Source organism: Microtus oregoni, unplaced genomic scaffold, assembly GCF_018167655.1.
Source record: "Microtus oregoni isolate MIOR12 unplaced genomic scaffold, Mior012 000012F_ref0000307, whole genome shotgun sequence".
Lineage (NCBI taxonomy): Eukaryota > Metazoa > Chordata > Mammalia > Rodentia > Cricetidae > Microtus > Microtus oregoni.
The window spans coordinates 23,095,681-23,109,766 of record NW_024543071.1 but is presented as its reverse complement, the minus strand read 5'-3'; the positions used below and the strand labels follow the sequence as shown (position 1 = coordinate 23,109,766).

The 14,086-nt window shown below is 48.3% G+C and overlaps 1 protein-coding gene across 4 annotated transcripts in view; it reads right to left on the bottom strand.

Moving 5' to 3' along the window:
• The window catches only part of Myof (myoferlin), a 139,804-nt gene that overhangs the window by 13,532 nt on the left and 112,186 nt on the right, over positions 1–14,086 (bottom strand). For all 4 annotated transcript variants that reach the window (XM_041661564.1, XM_041661566.1, XM_041661565.1 and 1 more), the window contains 8 exons: positions 13,172–13,183; positions 11,317–11,415; positions 9,624–9,749; positions 8,022–8,177; positions 7,421–7,512; positions 2,802–2,972; positions 1,917–2,065; positions 935–1,074 (listed from right to left, as the gene is read on the bottom strand). In XM_041661564.1, coding sequence (XP_041517498.1) covers positions 935–1,074; positions 1,917–2,065; positions 2,802–2,972; positions 7,421–7,512; positions 8,022–8,177; positions 9,624–9,749; positions 11,317–11,415; positions 13,172–13,183 — 945 coding nt within the window. The remainder of the gene's footprint in view (positions 1–934; positions 1,075–1,916; positions 2,066–2,801; positions 2,973–7,420; positions 7,513–8,021; positions 8,178–9,623; positions 9,750–11,316; positions 11,416–13,171; positions 13,184–14,086) is intronic.

Here is a 14,086-nt window from a genome sequence, read left to right as displayed (position 1 = left end):
GGAGGTGGGCGGGCAGAATAAATAGGCTTCGAGCAGAAAGGAGAAGGAATAAGAGCAAGAAATCAAAATGTAGCACAGGATGAAAGCAAATGTGACAGTTATCTAGAAGCCATGGCGCTTCTGAGTGGTAAAAGGACAGCCAGGCCAGGGATGTTACCCAGAGAAACCAAACAAACAAAACAAAACAAGCATGTCTATAGTCTTATAGTAGGTACTGATGATATCTGCTTCTAGTAAATTAATATTTATTAAAGTGTGAGTTCCTAGTTACTCATACCAGAGTCCCTCAAGGTGTGTGTTAGAATTCACACTCCTGGCTTTACTCCAGGCCTCTGGTACCTAAGTCTCTGCAGACACAGCCTGGAAGCATCTGCTATCCGAAGCTTCTACGTGGATTACTTTGTATTTGAGCGTGTCTCGCTTTGCTCCTCCAGAAACTAGGCCCATTTTCTGGGGCTTGACTTGTACGGTCCCTTTGACCTACTGTTTGTGCACTGCGCCCCTGCTTCCTTGACTCTCTAGACTCAGGAGGTACCTCTTCCCCAAGTCAGGCCAAGCTCAGTTTGCTCTCCTGGTTACACGGATTGGGACACCCGATCCCTGAGTACACAACACAGGAGTAAGTACGCAGGGTTCCGCGACACACAGACTCAGAGGAAGGTGGCAGCAGCATTGAAAGGATTCGCCAGCGCCAGAAACGGAAACAAAGACAAAGCGAGACCCTGGCTTGAGTTGGTTTTGAATCGTAGATAATCTCTTGCGGGTATGTAACCAGATCCCTGAAAATCTTTGCAATAAACTCCTTCAGGATGAAGCTAGTTTGAGTTTCTTTTCTGTTTCTTACATATTTAAAAGGACGAAGGCATGTCTCAAGAGGCAAGCCCATCAGTGATTGCTATTGCATTTGATGAGCAGGTGGTGGGTCCCCCTTTACCTGGGAAATGTTGGGTTGGAAGGTGCTGTGCAAAGTCCTTGTCTCCACATGCTCAGGGACCAGCCCCTGAGTCCTGAGAATATGGAGGGCAAGACGCTCTTCAGGGGCCCCGAGGTGCTGGTGCAGGGTTTTGTTGGCTTCTGGAATGCAAAGTCACATTGAATTAGGAACAGTCAGGAATAATCCAGTCCCCAACAATTTGCAAAATATCATCCCAAACTTTGTAAAAAATGGCCAGGCATCACCAGTATGTACAGCGTCAGCATGGACTTGTGCAGGACTAAATGGATACAAATAGCTCCTGGCTATGGGGACTTCCCTACTGAGGCTCACACCTACCTTGTATTCTGCCATTAGCAGAGCGCAGAGCATACTAGAATGGGGGGATAGTTTGTATTTACTTTTGTAGCACAGGCTCACAACCATCTTATTTCCTAGCCTCCCTTGCAACTAGTCAGATGTGGCTATGAGACCAAGTTCAACTAGAACTCTTTCTGTCTCTCCTGTATCTGTCTCTATCTGTCTCTGTCTCTCTGTCTCTCTCTCTGTCTCTCTCTCACTCTCCCTGTGTCTCTCTCTGTCTCTGTCTCTCTCTTTCTCTCTCCTGTTTTTGAGACAGGATTTCTCTGTGTAGTCCTGGCTGTCCTGGAACTAGCTCTGTAGATAAGGCTGGCCTTGAACTCAGAGATCCGCCTGCCTCTTCCTCCCAAGTATTACCAGCACCTGTCTGTGATGGAGTCTCTTTGGGGTGGAATCTCTTTTCACTGTCATTGGAACATTGTTGAACTGATTATGTATTACAGGAAAATTGGAAGATAAGAAAACGTGTCCACTGGGACACCTGCGGCTTTTGTTTAGGCCAGGTCAGACATAGGGTCTCGCATGGGATCATCAGGTGCTGCCTTGGCTCATGCCCCCTCCCCCACGCAGCAACAGAAGCAGATTATCACATTGTGCTTTACAACCACAGCTTTCTGCTCACCAAATTCGTCCAGATGGTAGTCTCGTCCTCCGTATCTGATCCTGCTTCCGTCTTCGGAAAGGACTGGGGGTGGGAAGCCTTTGAACCTGGCTACATTTTGAAGCAACTGTGTTGGTCTCAGCTGATCTCTCCAGGTGTTGACTCCAGAACTGTGGACAGGTCTGGAGTTACTCCAGGTGCACAGTGTTCCACACAAGTGCACCTCTGTCCAAGGGGAGGGACAGGTCTACACACGGTGTCTCCTGGACACCTCTCTCAGAGGTGTAAAACCCATACAGTACTTTGGCTTCAGCCAACTCATCGTGTTTATTTTTTTATGTTCAGTTCTCTCCTTAACAAAAATGAGGAACCTGGGATCACCATAGCCAGAGAGCCAAATTAAAAAACCAGAAGTGACTTGCAGTCTCATTGGATGCTCAGAGAGCCACTGGTTAGCAGCAGGGGACACTGGGCATAAAATCCTTGCGGGGGGGGGGGGGGGGGGGGGAGGGGGAGGGTGTTGGACGGTGAATAGTTGGTAGTTAACAATCAATCGCTGTTTCTAAAAGCTAGCGAATCCGTGCCATGACACCTGGCTAGCCTAAGTCCCTGGCATCAGGAGCTCAGGAACAGGAGAGAGACTGGATCTCAGAGCACTGACGACAGCTGTGTCATATGCACGGCTCTGCTCTGCTCCAGCGACCAACACAACAGACTATCATATGAACGAGGCAATGTGGTGGCCCTAGGTCATCCTCAGATAATTTTGTCAAAAATGACACTAGATGGATCGAAAGAGCCATGGCACACTGAAGCGAGGCACCGAGGGAGCCAGAGTCCCACAGCCTCCCCAGGAGAGAGCCTTGGGTACAGCAGCACCCCCTCTACTCACGGGGAAGAACTTACACACAGTACTGCTCGGGAAGGCCGCAGTGAGACCCAAACCGGGAAAGGAAGCGGTTCTCCAGGTCGATGATCGTTTCTCCCACCTTCTCATCTCGGGTTAAGGTGTCATAGTCATAGACAGAGATTTTCAGGTCTTTGTCTTGAGGCAAGTAGCAGCTCAGTTCATACATTCTAGGAAGAAAAAAAAACCCGCACATATAGAATGATCAGGGGCCTTCTGTGTAGCTCCAGAAACCAAGACTCAAACGAAGAATTGCCAAGTGGTGGTGGTGTTTGGGGAGGACAACTGGTGTGGGTGGGGAGAAGTGATGAACGGTAGACACTAGTAATAAAACAACAAGAGTGCATGCTCGCTCAGAAGAGCCCGGATTGATTACCTATGTTCTGATCCCAGCTACAACATTCATTTAGCTAGACTCTCTGCTCAGTTTTCTCCTCTGCGAAATGATCCTACCAACTCTCATCACCTATTCTATTCTAAGAAGCAAGCAAAGAGATGTCTAGGAAACCTTCAGTAAGAGAGGATTGATTAAAGCTTAGGATACAATAATAATAATAATAATACATTATATCGCCAATTTTAGTATTACCACATGGGACACCTTTCTCCTCTCTCCAGGAAGATGGATAAGGCACCTGATCTACAGCCATTTGTCTATATACCACTTCATTCTGTACTCTGCTCATCAGGGTCGCCTGCCCCAGGAAACAACTTGACCCATCTCTCGGAAGAACACAGGGGGGCATGCATGAACTTGCATAGTGTGCCATGTAGGGGGCCTGCCAGGACCTCTGGTCCTGCCACAGACTTCATTCAGTTCTTAAACCTTTTCTATGGCATCCACATTAGAATGCAAATGTTTCTGAGATGCGGAGAGATAACTCAACAGCTATCATATTGGTGGGTGAACTTTGGGGTCCAGGGGGTGCTGGCTGCCCATGTCAGCAGCAGACAGGCAGGGCTTAGCCTTAGTATCACGTTGTTCCCGGAGGGATCCCTCTTATTCCAGGTGCTCAGTACATTTAACTGAAGGAAAACTGTGCAAGGTCCCCCCCCTCCCTCCTCTGGACTTCCTCTTGTTCTTGTTACACTCTGGTTGGACAGGCTTTTGTCCAGTGAGCCAGGAAGGAGTGTTCAATGGCACCCTGGAAGAAAGCCTCCTGAGTGTCTCCTGCAACAATCTCAGAGACCGCTCCAGAGGCAGCAGCTACCCTAAGGTTCCAGGCAGGCAGGTGACTGCAGGGAAAGGGGTATCTGTGTCACAATTACACACAAAGCCTCAAAGCCAGTGTGGGCACCAGGTGCAGACAGTATGCAGACATGCACGCAGCTCAAGTACCCCCCCCCCACACACACACACGCTAGCCGAGTGCTGTGGCATACACATTTAGTGCCAGTGGTTGGGAGGCGGAGACAGGTGGATCTCTGTGAGCTGCAGGTCAGCCTGGTCTACATGTTGAGTTACAGAATAGCCAAGTTATGTACAAAGACCCTGTCTCAAACAAACAAACAAAAACCAACAACAACAACAAAAAGCAGTAAGCTGGGCATGGTGTGCACTCCTATAATCACAACAGTCCAGAGACAGGAGAGGGTTGCTGTAAATTTGATGCCAGCCTGGTCTACATAGTGAGTTCTAGAATGGCCAGGATTCTACAGTGAGATCCTGTCTCAAGGGAAACAAAACAAAACTCCAAGTATCTTGGGTGTTCTGGTTTGACTAAGGAATGTTCTTCTCCCATGAGATATCAATTTTTTAAAGAAATCTTTTGGTTTATTATTATTGTGTGGATGGCGTGTGGGTAAGTGTGGGTACCACAACCCGCACACGGAGGTCAGAGGACAGCATTCGGGAGTTTAATGTGATCTAGAGAAGCCAGAATGAGCAATGGCCAAGAACACAGAACATGTGGCTTCTTTCTCAAGCCCTGTCCCAGAGTCTCTCTGCTGAGAAACAAGCCACTTCCCAAGACTGAGTCCCCGGCCTAGGGTCACCAGCTGGATGGACGAAAGTCTGTGCATCCCCCTAGACAGCCATTGGCCTGGCAGAGCCTGACAGCATCCCTACTCCCAGGGTGGCTCTGAGAAAGACTTTCCTGCCGCTTTGTTAAGCTCGTGCTGGCAGCTCTGAAACAGGCCATTCAGACAGGGCCGCCTTTCTGCCTTCAAAGCTGACTCTGCCTGCTTCCCTTTGCACGGAGCCCTCCTTCCTGCCCTGCGTGCCTTTTCCTGTCTAGACCTTGGGGCTGGATCAGTGGAAGAAAGGGAAAATGATCACATTGCTGTGCCAGAGGATTTACTTCCCCTCCCTGGGCCCGGCACTCAGCCTAGGGGTACGCAGCATGGAAGGTGTTCGTGTGCAGGTGTCTGAGGGTATGCGTGTGTGCGCATGTATACACACATGCTGAGGACCAAGTGGGTGGTCCTTTGTACACGTATGTTCCTGCCTGTGAGGATGCTTTGTTTGAATCTAAACACTGGATGACCAAGATTTGTGCATCTGTGCATGTGTGAGTACATGCATGCATGCGTGTGTGTGTGTGTGTATGTGTACATATAAGCATGCATGAGAGAGACAGACACAGAGAGGCAGAAAAAGACAAAGAGGAATATATGTGAGGCACAAAGGAATGAGTAGGTAGGGCATAGGGCAGACAGGAACAGTGCTCTCCCACTTAGCAAAATTTTGGGAGAATAATGCCCCCCCATGTGTGTGTGTGTGTGTGTGTGTGTGTGTGCATGTATACATATATGCAAACTGTTGCGCTCATTTGTGCATGTGGAAGCCAGAATATCTTCCTTTATCATTCACTTTTTTTTAAAAAAAAAAAAATTAAGAACAAAGTCGGGTGGTGGTGGTGTACACCTTTAATCCCAGCACTCGGAAGGCAGAGGCAGGTGAATCACTGTGAGTTCGAGGTCAGCCTGGTCTACAAGAGCTAGTTCTAGGACAGCTAAAGAAACCCTGTGTAGAAAAACCAAACCAAACAAACAAAACAACAACAAAAACCCAAGAACAAATATTTTTAGTTCTTAATATTGGGGGGGGGCATTATGTGCGACAGTGCATGGGTTAGGGTCAAAGGGCAGCTTTTGGGGGGTCAGTTCTTGCCTCTCACCCTTTTGCGGTTGGTTCTCTCTTGTTTCTGTTCTGTGATGCACACTGCATGCTAGCTGGCCAGAAAGTTTCTGGATGATTTTTCTGTCTCCTCCCATCTGGCTACAGAAGTGTTGGGATTACAGATGTGCACAGCTGCCTCTGATTGGCTCCCCCCCCCCCCTCTCTAGGATTCCAGGGATGGAATTTGGATTCTCAGAATCCTGTGGCCACATCTTAGCCACAGCCTCGGCCCTCCACCCATTTTACAGATGTAAGAGCTGGGGATCCAAAAACCCGGTCCTCACGCTTGCACAGCTGGTCACGGAATCTTCTCCCAGCCCTTCCTCACATGTGCGGCACAACAAACATTTCTCTACAGACGGTAGCTTTGCTCTGAGTATGAAGTACTGCCAAGGGCTCTGGGAAAGCCTGGATCTGCGGCTGTGGAGCTGGCCCCTTCTGTCTCTGTCGCTGGTCTTGCAGCTTGTTGACAGAGCTGTGGGGACTTGTGTCTTCACCTGAGATGCAGGGCTCCTAACCCCGTCATGCCCGGTCAGAGTATCTAACGCTGGAGAAAATGAGACCTGGACAGGACAGAGTGCGGTGCTGGTGCCATGGAGACACTGGGGTCATGAGGCATGGGTTCAAGTGCGACCTCTCCGTACGGCCAGGAGAACATTAGGCACACATTCTCTCTGGGCCTCTTTCTGTTCCCTTCAGAGTTTCATGAGATTTTCTGAGATGTCTTCTATAAATGGCTCAGCAGAGGACCCGCTCACTCTGAATGTTCAGCAAATTAATTGTTACTGAATATGGAAAGTGCTTACAGCTGATTAATGCTGGTTTTACTCAACAATCATCTTTGACAAGATTTATGCAATGGGGCTGATAAGATGACTCTTGGGTAAAGGATCCTGCTGCCAAGCCTGACGACCTGAGATCAATTCCTGGGACCTACATAGTAGAGGGAGGGGACTAAGTTGTCCCCAACTGCCACATGCGCACACACATGTTCAAAGAAGTGGCATAAATAAAAACAATGTTTAAAAATATAGATGTTATAGCCAGAAACAAGTCAAGGTTGTAACTACAAAGAAAACGATGCCGTGTTAAGGATCTTGGGGACATTAAAGACCCAGAAAGCAGCTTCTCTGTCCTGTCCCTTTGCACCCTGCTCTCAGTGACATGGTCACTGGATCACAAGGAGAGAGCTGGTCCAGGAAACAGCTCACACTAGCCTCTGGAAGCAAAAACAGGATTTAGTGGCAGTTGAGCCCCCCACTCCAATTGCCCCCAATGCTTACTGTCCTACGGGGCCTTGCTTTCTACCCAAAGACTTGGGACAGATCTTGACCCAGAGAAACCCATCTTTTGACCTTTTTTCTTCATGGTCCTTCCCAGTCCTTCTACTTCTGCCTGTTTCCCTGAGGAGGACATGGCTACCTGCCCCCAGTAGGAGTGCCTCGAACAGGGCAGGGCACCTTTCGTGAGGGAGGAATGCTTTGAACTGTTGGTTACCTGCCGAACACTGGGTTGAGAGTGTTGGGAATGTAATGGTCTCTGTCTTCAATGACTTTTTTGCCCAGGGTTATTTTGATGTAAGGATCACACTGTGGAGACAAGACGGGTGAGATGTTATATCATCGCGGGGGCAAACTGAAGTCAATCTCGGGGATAGACTCGGCTTGTCTCTCTACTCCCCACGGATGACAAAGGAGGCGCTGGGGCACCCGAGGGCCTGGGATGAGCTCGGTGCAAGGTTCTCCTCTGGGTGGCAGGGAGCCAGCATACCTTCAGAGCAGCTATGTGGGTGAGAAGGTGGGGTGGGGTGTAGGTAGGGGTGACCTGACTCTGCTCAGGCTGGGCTTGTGACTGGAGCAAATCTTGTCCCGGGTCACATCAGTAACACGAGAAGGATGAACTAAAGAGCCCTAAGCATCCCCCTCAAAGCTCTTAGGTAAATCCCCATGGGGACAATCCTCCTGCACACATTGTTTTGCTAGAGTATCTTTCTCCTAGTGAGATAACAGACGCCCAGCGAGAAAGAAGGTGACAATTACCATGGCTGATGACTGTAATTATCCTGCTACAGGAGAAGGCCCCACACCCAAACTCTTACCAGGCCATTGTTGTCCTGGGGCTGGAGCTCTAAGCCTTGAACAATGTAGATCCTAACCGTGCATTCCTGCGGAACACTGTCAGGCAGTTCCCGAAACTGCCTGGGAGGAGCTGGCACACTGGGGTCATCGGGCAGGGGATAGATTCGGAAGGAACCCTGAGAGAAAGAGAGAGAGGGAGACACATACTGATGACTTCAAAGGCCCTGGCCACTGAGTAGAGGGTTCTTAGGAAATGTCCCCCTCTTTAGAGCACACAGGATCCCCTCCATATCACACAGTTGGGCGATGTGGATCTGTGTTTGTGGAAGAAACAACATGCATTGGCCCTTGGGTGAGTCCAGTAGGGAACGTGATGGGGTTCTATAGCCATCATTTCAGAAGAGGGCCGATTAGGAAGCAGGTGACAACCTGGACAGGGAGTGGAGGTGACTGGTCAGTGTGACGGAAGGTGGTGGCAAAGAGGTAAGGAGTTGAGATTATTTTGGAGATGGGAGTAGCCCAGTGGAGTACTAAGGTGGCTCCCTTCTGTGTCAGCCCTACCTGCCTGGGCCCCACTCCCAGGGAAATCCATCGTGCAGGGAAAGGCATCGGAGTTGGGATTAGGATGTTTGGGCCTTTGTTCTAGCCAGCGGCATTAAGGAACATGTCGTGAAGCAAGCAGCCACTGAATACTGGGTGTGGAGGACCCAAAACTCAAGAACCAGAGTGTGGCACAAGATGCGAGATTAGTCTGACTCGATGCCCTATTGTTGGCTTAGTGGGAAGCTAGGGCAAGGAGGATTTGAGACCCTGTGTCGGGTGTAATCCTCTGATCCATTAGCCATGTCTGCCATTGGCAAAGGATTAGGACGAGGCAGTGTTAGGTGCCCTGGCTCTGCCAAGTGTGCTGGGGAGGAGAAGCAGCAGTCAAACCCAACAGGCGGTGAACCCAGACCTGTGGGAGCCCAGAGCATGGGTGAGTCATGCTGCCCAAAGCAACCAGGGGACTCTTGACAAACACTGACATTCGAGCTGGCTTAAGGCAGGAGCAGGGCTTGGTCAGACCACAGAGAGGAAAGAAAGGGCATCCAGGGAAGGAAGAGGGGCCTGGCCCAAGGCTCTGCGCATCCGTCCAAGAGGGCTTGCAAGGTGTGTTTGGGACTTGGGAGTGGTTCTTCCATGCTGGAGGGACACATGGCTTGCGAAAGGCCTGCTCAGCTTTGGAAGGAGCTGAGAACTGAGCTGGGAAACCAAGAGGTGTGCTTAAGCCATTCAGACAGGGATCAGATTTGGCTGCAGACTGGTTGGAAGGAGAAAGGTGGTGAGGAGCTTGGCCTGGGAACTTGCCATAATGATCCTGCTAAAATTCCCTGAGGGCAGAAGTGCAGAGGAGAAAGTAGGCCTTGGAAAGAGCCCTGTCGGATTCAAGCCTGGCTGACCCAATCAGGGAAAAACACACCCTGGCTCCCCTTTGCCCTTTTCTTGTGGGCAGCTTTTCCCCCGAGCAGAGGGCAGAGGACGGTCTAATCCAATATTGCTCTGCTGCAGACTTCTTCCCTCCATGATCCACAAAAGCAGTGAAGATGAATTTGAAACAGGACAAAGACACATATCTGACTCACTTTGAACTCTCCTACCACAGACGGGTCTTCGTTCTCATCGGACTTGCCTCTGTACAACTTGAAGGTATCTGAGAAATCCGTCAGGCCCTCAAATTCAGCTACATCCTCCAGTTCACAGTCATAGATCTGGAAACCACAACAGAGTCTCAGTTTCTCATTAATACAAAGGCAGAGTCTCAAGTCAATGAGACTGAGTACCAAAAGGCAGGAGGATGCGAGGAAACACATGGGACACTCACTCACTGGTGGGGGCAGCATAAAACAACCTCTTGGGAAAACGCTGCACTTCCTTTAGGGATTTAAATATCCACCTATCCTATGGCCCAGAAATGGTGATTTTAGGAATTTACCAAAGAGAAACAGAAACAAGTCCTTGTGGTTCAAGAATGCCCAGTGTCAGGAGAATGAGTTAACAAACTGTGGAGAGGGAGAGAGGGAGGAAAAGGGAGGAAAGAGAGAGGATGGAGAGGGGGGATGGAGGTAAGATAGAGTGTGGAGCTGACCCACCCCCAACCCAGTCTAATCCAATACTAGTCAGCAAGAGGAGAAAAACTCCTAATACCACAACAACATGGTAAGTCTCAGCAGCAGAGTATGGGACCAACGAAGCCAAACGCAGGATGTAACAAGGTGTGATTCCAGTTACATGGAGCACACAAGCAGACAGAGCCAACGTAACATGGTAGAAGCCAGATCAGTGGTTCACCAGCAGGCTGCGCTCATGGGGACTGGCTTGAAGGGGGGCACAGAGGAACTTTCTGTGTGTGGAAATGGTCTTCCCCTTGCCCTGGGCGCTGTTTTGCACAGGTGTGCACAACATCAAAACTTGGTGGAAGGATCACTTTATGGCATATCAATTATATCTTGATTTTTAAAAAGACAAGCAATAAAGGTGGACTGGAAGGAGAGAGAGGAAGGAGGGAGTCAGGGAGGAGAGGAAGACAGAACATGAGTCTGTCCCCTTCGCTCAGTCTCATCGGGTTTCAATGTGATCACTTATGTGCTGGTGTTACCTAAGCCACACAAATATATCACGGCATCAACAAGCAAGGATACAGGTCCTTATACTTTGATAGAGGGATGATTTTAACAACTAGATGTTTCTCACTTAATTTTATTTTCCTCTTATACCTTGCTCTGACTTGGATTTGCAGCTGACAGAGATAGCACCTAAACGGAGAACTGAAAAACTCAGAGCATGATCAGAATAGTCCAGATGGCTACCCCTGCCTGGCTCTGCAGCTTCCTCCTGCACAGGTGTGCCCATGGTTGTGATGTGACAACCAGGGACACATACATGTAACAGAATCAACTTTTTGTTTAGCAAAACTGATCACTGTTCACAAGACAAAATGAAGCATGCTGACATCAATGGCTTTGCAAGGACACTGTGACTTCCGGGTCTCCCTGAGCCAAACAATTCTGGATAATTGTTGGCCTAATTAGTATGGTACCAACCCATTCCTAGCCTCTGCCAGATGCCCCCAAGCCCCAAAGGGACAGTCACGCAACTATAACTCAGCAGCTTTCCTCAAGTCCTGGTACTTGGCAAAGGCAAACCTGTTGCTAGAGGGCTCTTCAGGAGGCACTCCTGGCCCCTCTCCATCAGTACCCACCAAAAGGCCTTTTAAACCCAGGGCCTTATGCATGCTGGGACTAGCTTTTCCCCACCCACAGACATAGGTCCAAGTACCTTGAGTTTGGAATAGCCTTTCTGAATATACTGTCCACATTTTTCATGCTCCCCCGAAGAAGCATAAAATTTACTCCACCAGTCAATGATCTCTTCCTCCTAAAGTCACGGCAAAACGAAAAACATCTTTACTAACAGTCTGGATTTCTAATTCATACGGGAAAACCACTGTGTAATAGATGAGAGATGACTGACTCTGAGATTCCATGCTTCTGTTCATATGCACTGTGGGCAGCACGTTCATGATTCTGCTCAAGTAGACCTCAACCAATCACATGCATGTGGGGGGTGCGTATGTGTGCACACATGCATGTGCAGATGCGTAGGAGTGTATGTGGAGGCCAGAGGTCAACCTCAGGTGACACTGCATGAATGCTGTCACCTCCTGTGAGCAGAGTCTCTTATTGCTGGGGGCTCACCAGTGGGCTAAATTTGCTGGGCAGCAAACCCAGTCATCCTTCTGTCTCCGTTTTCCCAGTGCTGGAATATAAGCATGCACCACCATACTCTGCATTTTCAAGCATATGCTGGGGCTAGAACTTGAGTCCCCGAGCTTGTGAGCAAGCACTGTACCCATTGCCATCTATCACCCTAGCTGCTAATGAAATGTGTTTGCTTCATTCAGTGTCCACACCTTTATTAGTTTCTCTTAGATCTAATGCATATGATTTATTAATGTCTCTTTGTTTCTTTGCTGTTAATATTTGTTTCCACAGATAAATTAGCATAGCATTTCCAACATGTGTTTTCTATGATCTCATTTCTTTAGCTCTGTTAGCAGTAATACCAAGCTCTCTAAACTAGGAGTCAGGTGAGCTGGTTCTAGTTCTAGTCCTTAGGTTACGAGCCACAGTGCCTTGGGCAACTTGTTCTGCAACTCTGATCATCAGTTTCTTCATCTAGCAAGTAAGATAGTAACAACCGGCTCCATCCGCCTCCTAGAGTTGATTTGAAAATCAAACAAGATCACTAGGAGAGCGAACTCTGAAACATTTCACATGTGAAACAAAGGTAGGGAGGATTATGGTTCATTTACACTAGGGACTCCAACTCCATTCTTGAAGATTCTGATTCAGTCATTCTGGGCAGAGAACTGGGTGTTCATTATAGTTGCCCCCCAGGGGATTTCAGTTACAGCCAGACCTGCGAACCTCTTGTTTTGATGGTTCTTGGTTGGGCAGAAGAGATAGTATATAAGGCAGAGTATCTGCATAGATCTTAATCTCTTTTTTTCTATTTCTCTTCTTCCCTTTCCACCTCCATTCCTCCTTCCCTCCATTCCTTCCTCCCTCCATCCCATTTTCCTTTCCTTTCCTTTCTTTCCTTTCATTTCCCTTCCCCTCCCTCCCTCCCTCCCTCCCTCCCTTCCTTCCTTCCTTCCTCCCTCTCCCTTCCTTCCCTCCTTCATTCCTGCACAGGGTCTTGATACAGAGTTCAAACTGGCCCCAAACTAATCATCCTCCTGCCTCAGTACCTGCACATACGTGTGCATATCCACACACCATACATATCCATGCAAATGAAATCATAAAAAGTCTGTTTCTTTTTTGTACTTACAGATTAATGTATATAAATTCTTATATACACATGTATCTTTATATGTCTTTAGATGTATATTCATACAGATGTGTGTGCACACACATGTGTGTAGTTACAATGAGTTATTTGCCTTTTGCAGATCATCAATCCATCCCTGAACTTAGGAAAAAGTCTTTACATACCAGTTGTAGACAGGAAATACATGTATTGAACATTGAACCAAATGTCTTGCACATGTCAAGCCAAGCTTTCTACTCCCGAGCAGCACCCCTGACCCCGTGAGTCTTAAATGTGCAAAAATATGTACAATAGTTACCTTTTCTGACAGCTGAACATATGATGTCAGTAGTAAGGAAAATCATACACAGGTCACGTGGATGTTTGGTTTAAGATCCCATGAACATTAAAAGAGAAAGAGAGAGAGAAACATTATTTTCCTGCGTACTTTACAATATCAACATTTAATAGATCATCTAATTATTCCAGCCAAAAGCATCTCATCATTGAATGTATCTCAGAATTCTCTGGAAACACACCACGGAGTTCCACACAGTACTTGAATGCTTGGAGGTATGCACCCATGTTGTGTTTTTAGTGGAGGTGGACTATACTGTGGTCGACTAACACGGTGGGTGCACAGGAGAGAGCTACTCATCTTCCTTCTCCCAGCCTCTCATTCCACGCAGCTCCAAAGCATGTCCCCAGTGTGACCTCATTCTCAACCCTTCAAGAGCTGTCCTGTCACAAGGTGTGCGTGACCGCAGGTATCATGTCGATGCCTTTCCTGTGTTTCCCCCCTCCCGCCTCTGTGAGAATACCACAGCAATCCTGACATGAGAAAGTCTTCTAATACAAGGATGGTAGGTTTCTCTTTAGCCAAATTCTTCCACTTGAATTCCTGCATGGAGAATTTGCCCCTGGTGTTAGGGCATGCGCAGGAGTGAGAGAAGGAAGAGCTAGAGTTTGTTAGACTTTGAGTTTCCTCCTGGTTCTCGCTGGGACTCTGGCAAAGCTCACCCTCTGAGCCAGTGTGAGAAAATGCTACCCAGTCCCCCTTCCTGAAATCCCAACTTCCTTTCCAATGTAAGATCAACTGTTCACTACCACACTTTTGTGGTTGCTGTGGGGAGGGCCACTGGCTTCCTCAGGTCCTCAGTATTCCTATCTAGACTGATCCTTGTTACAACAGAATTGCCAAGGGAGGCAGAGAGAATGAGATGCATCAATTCTT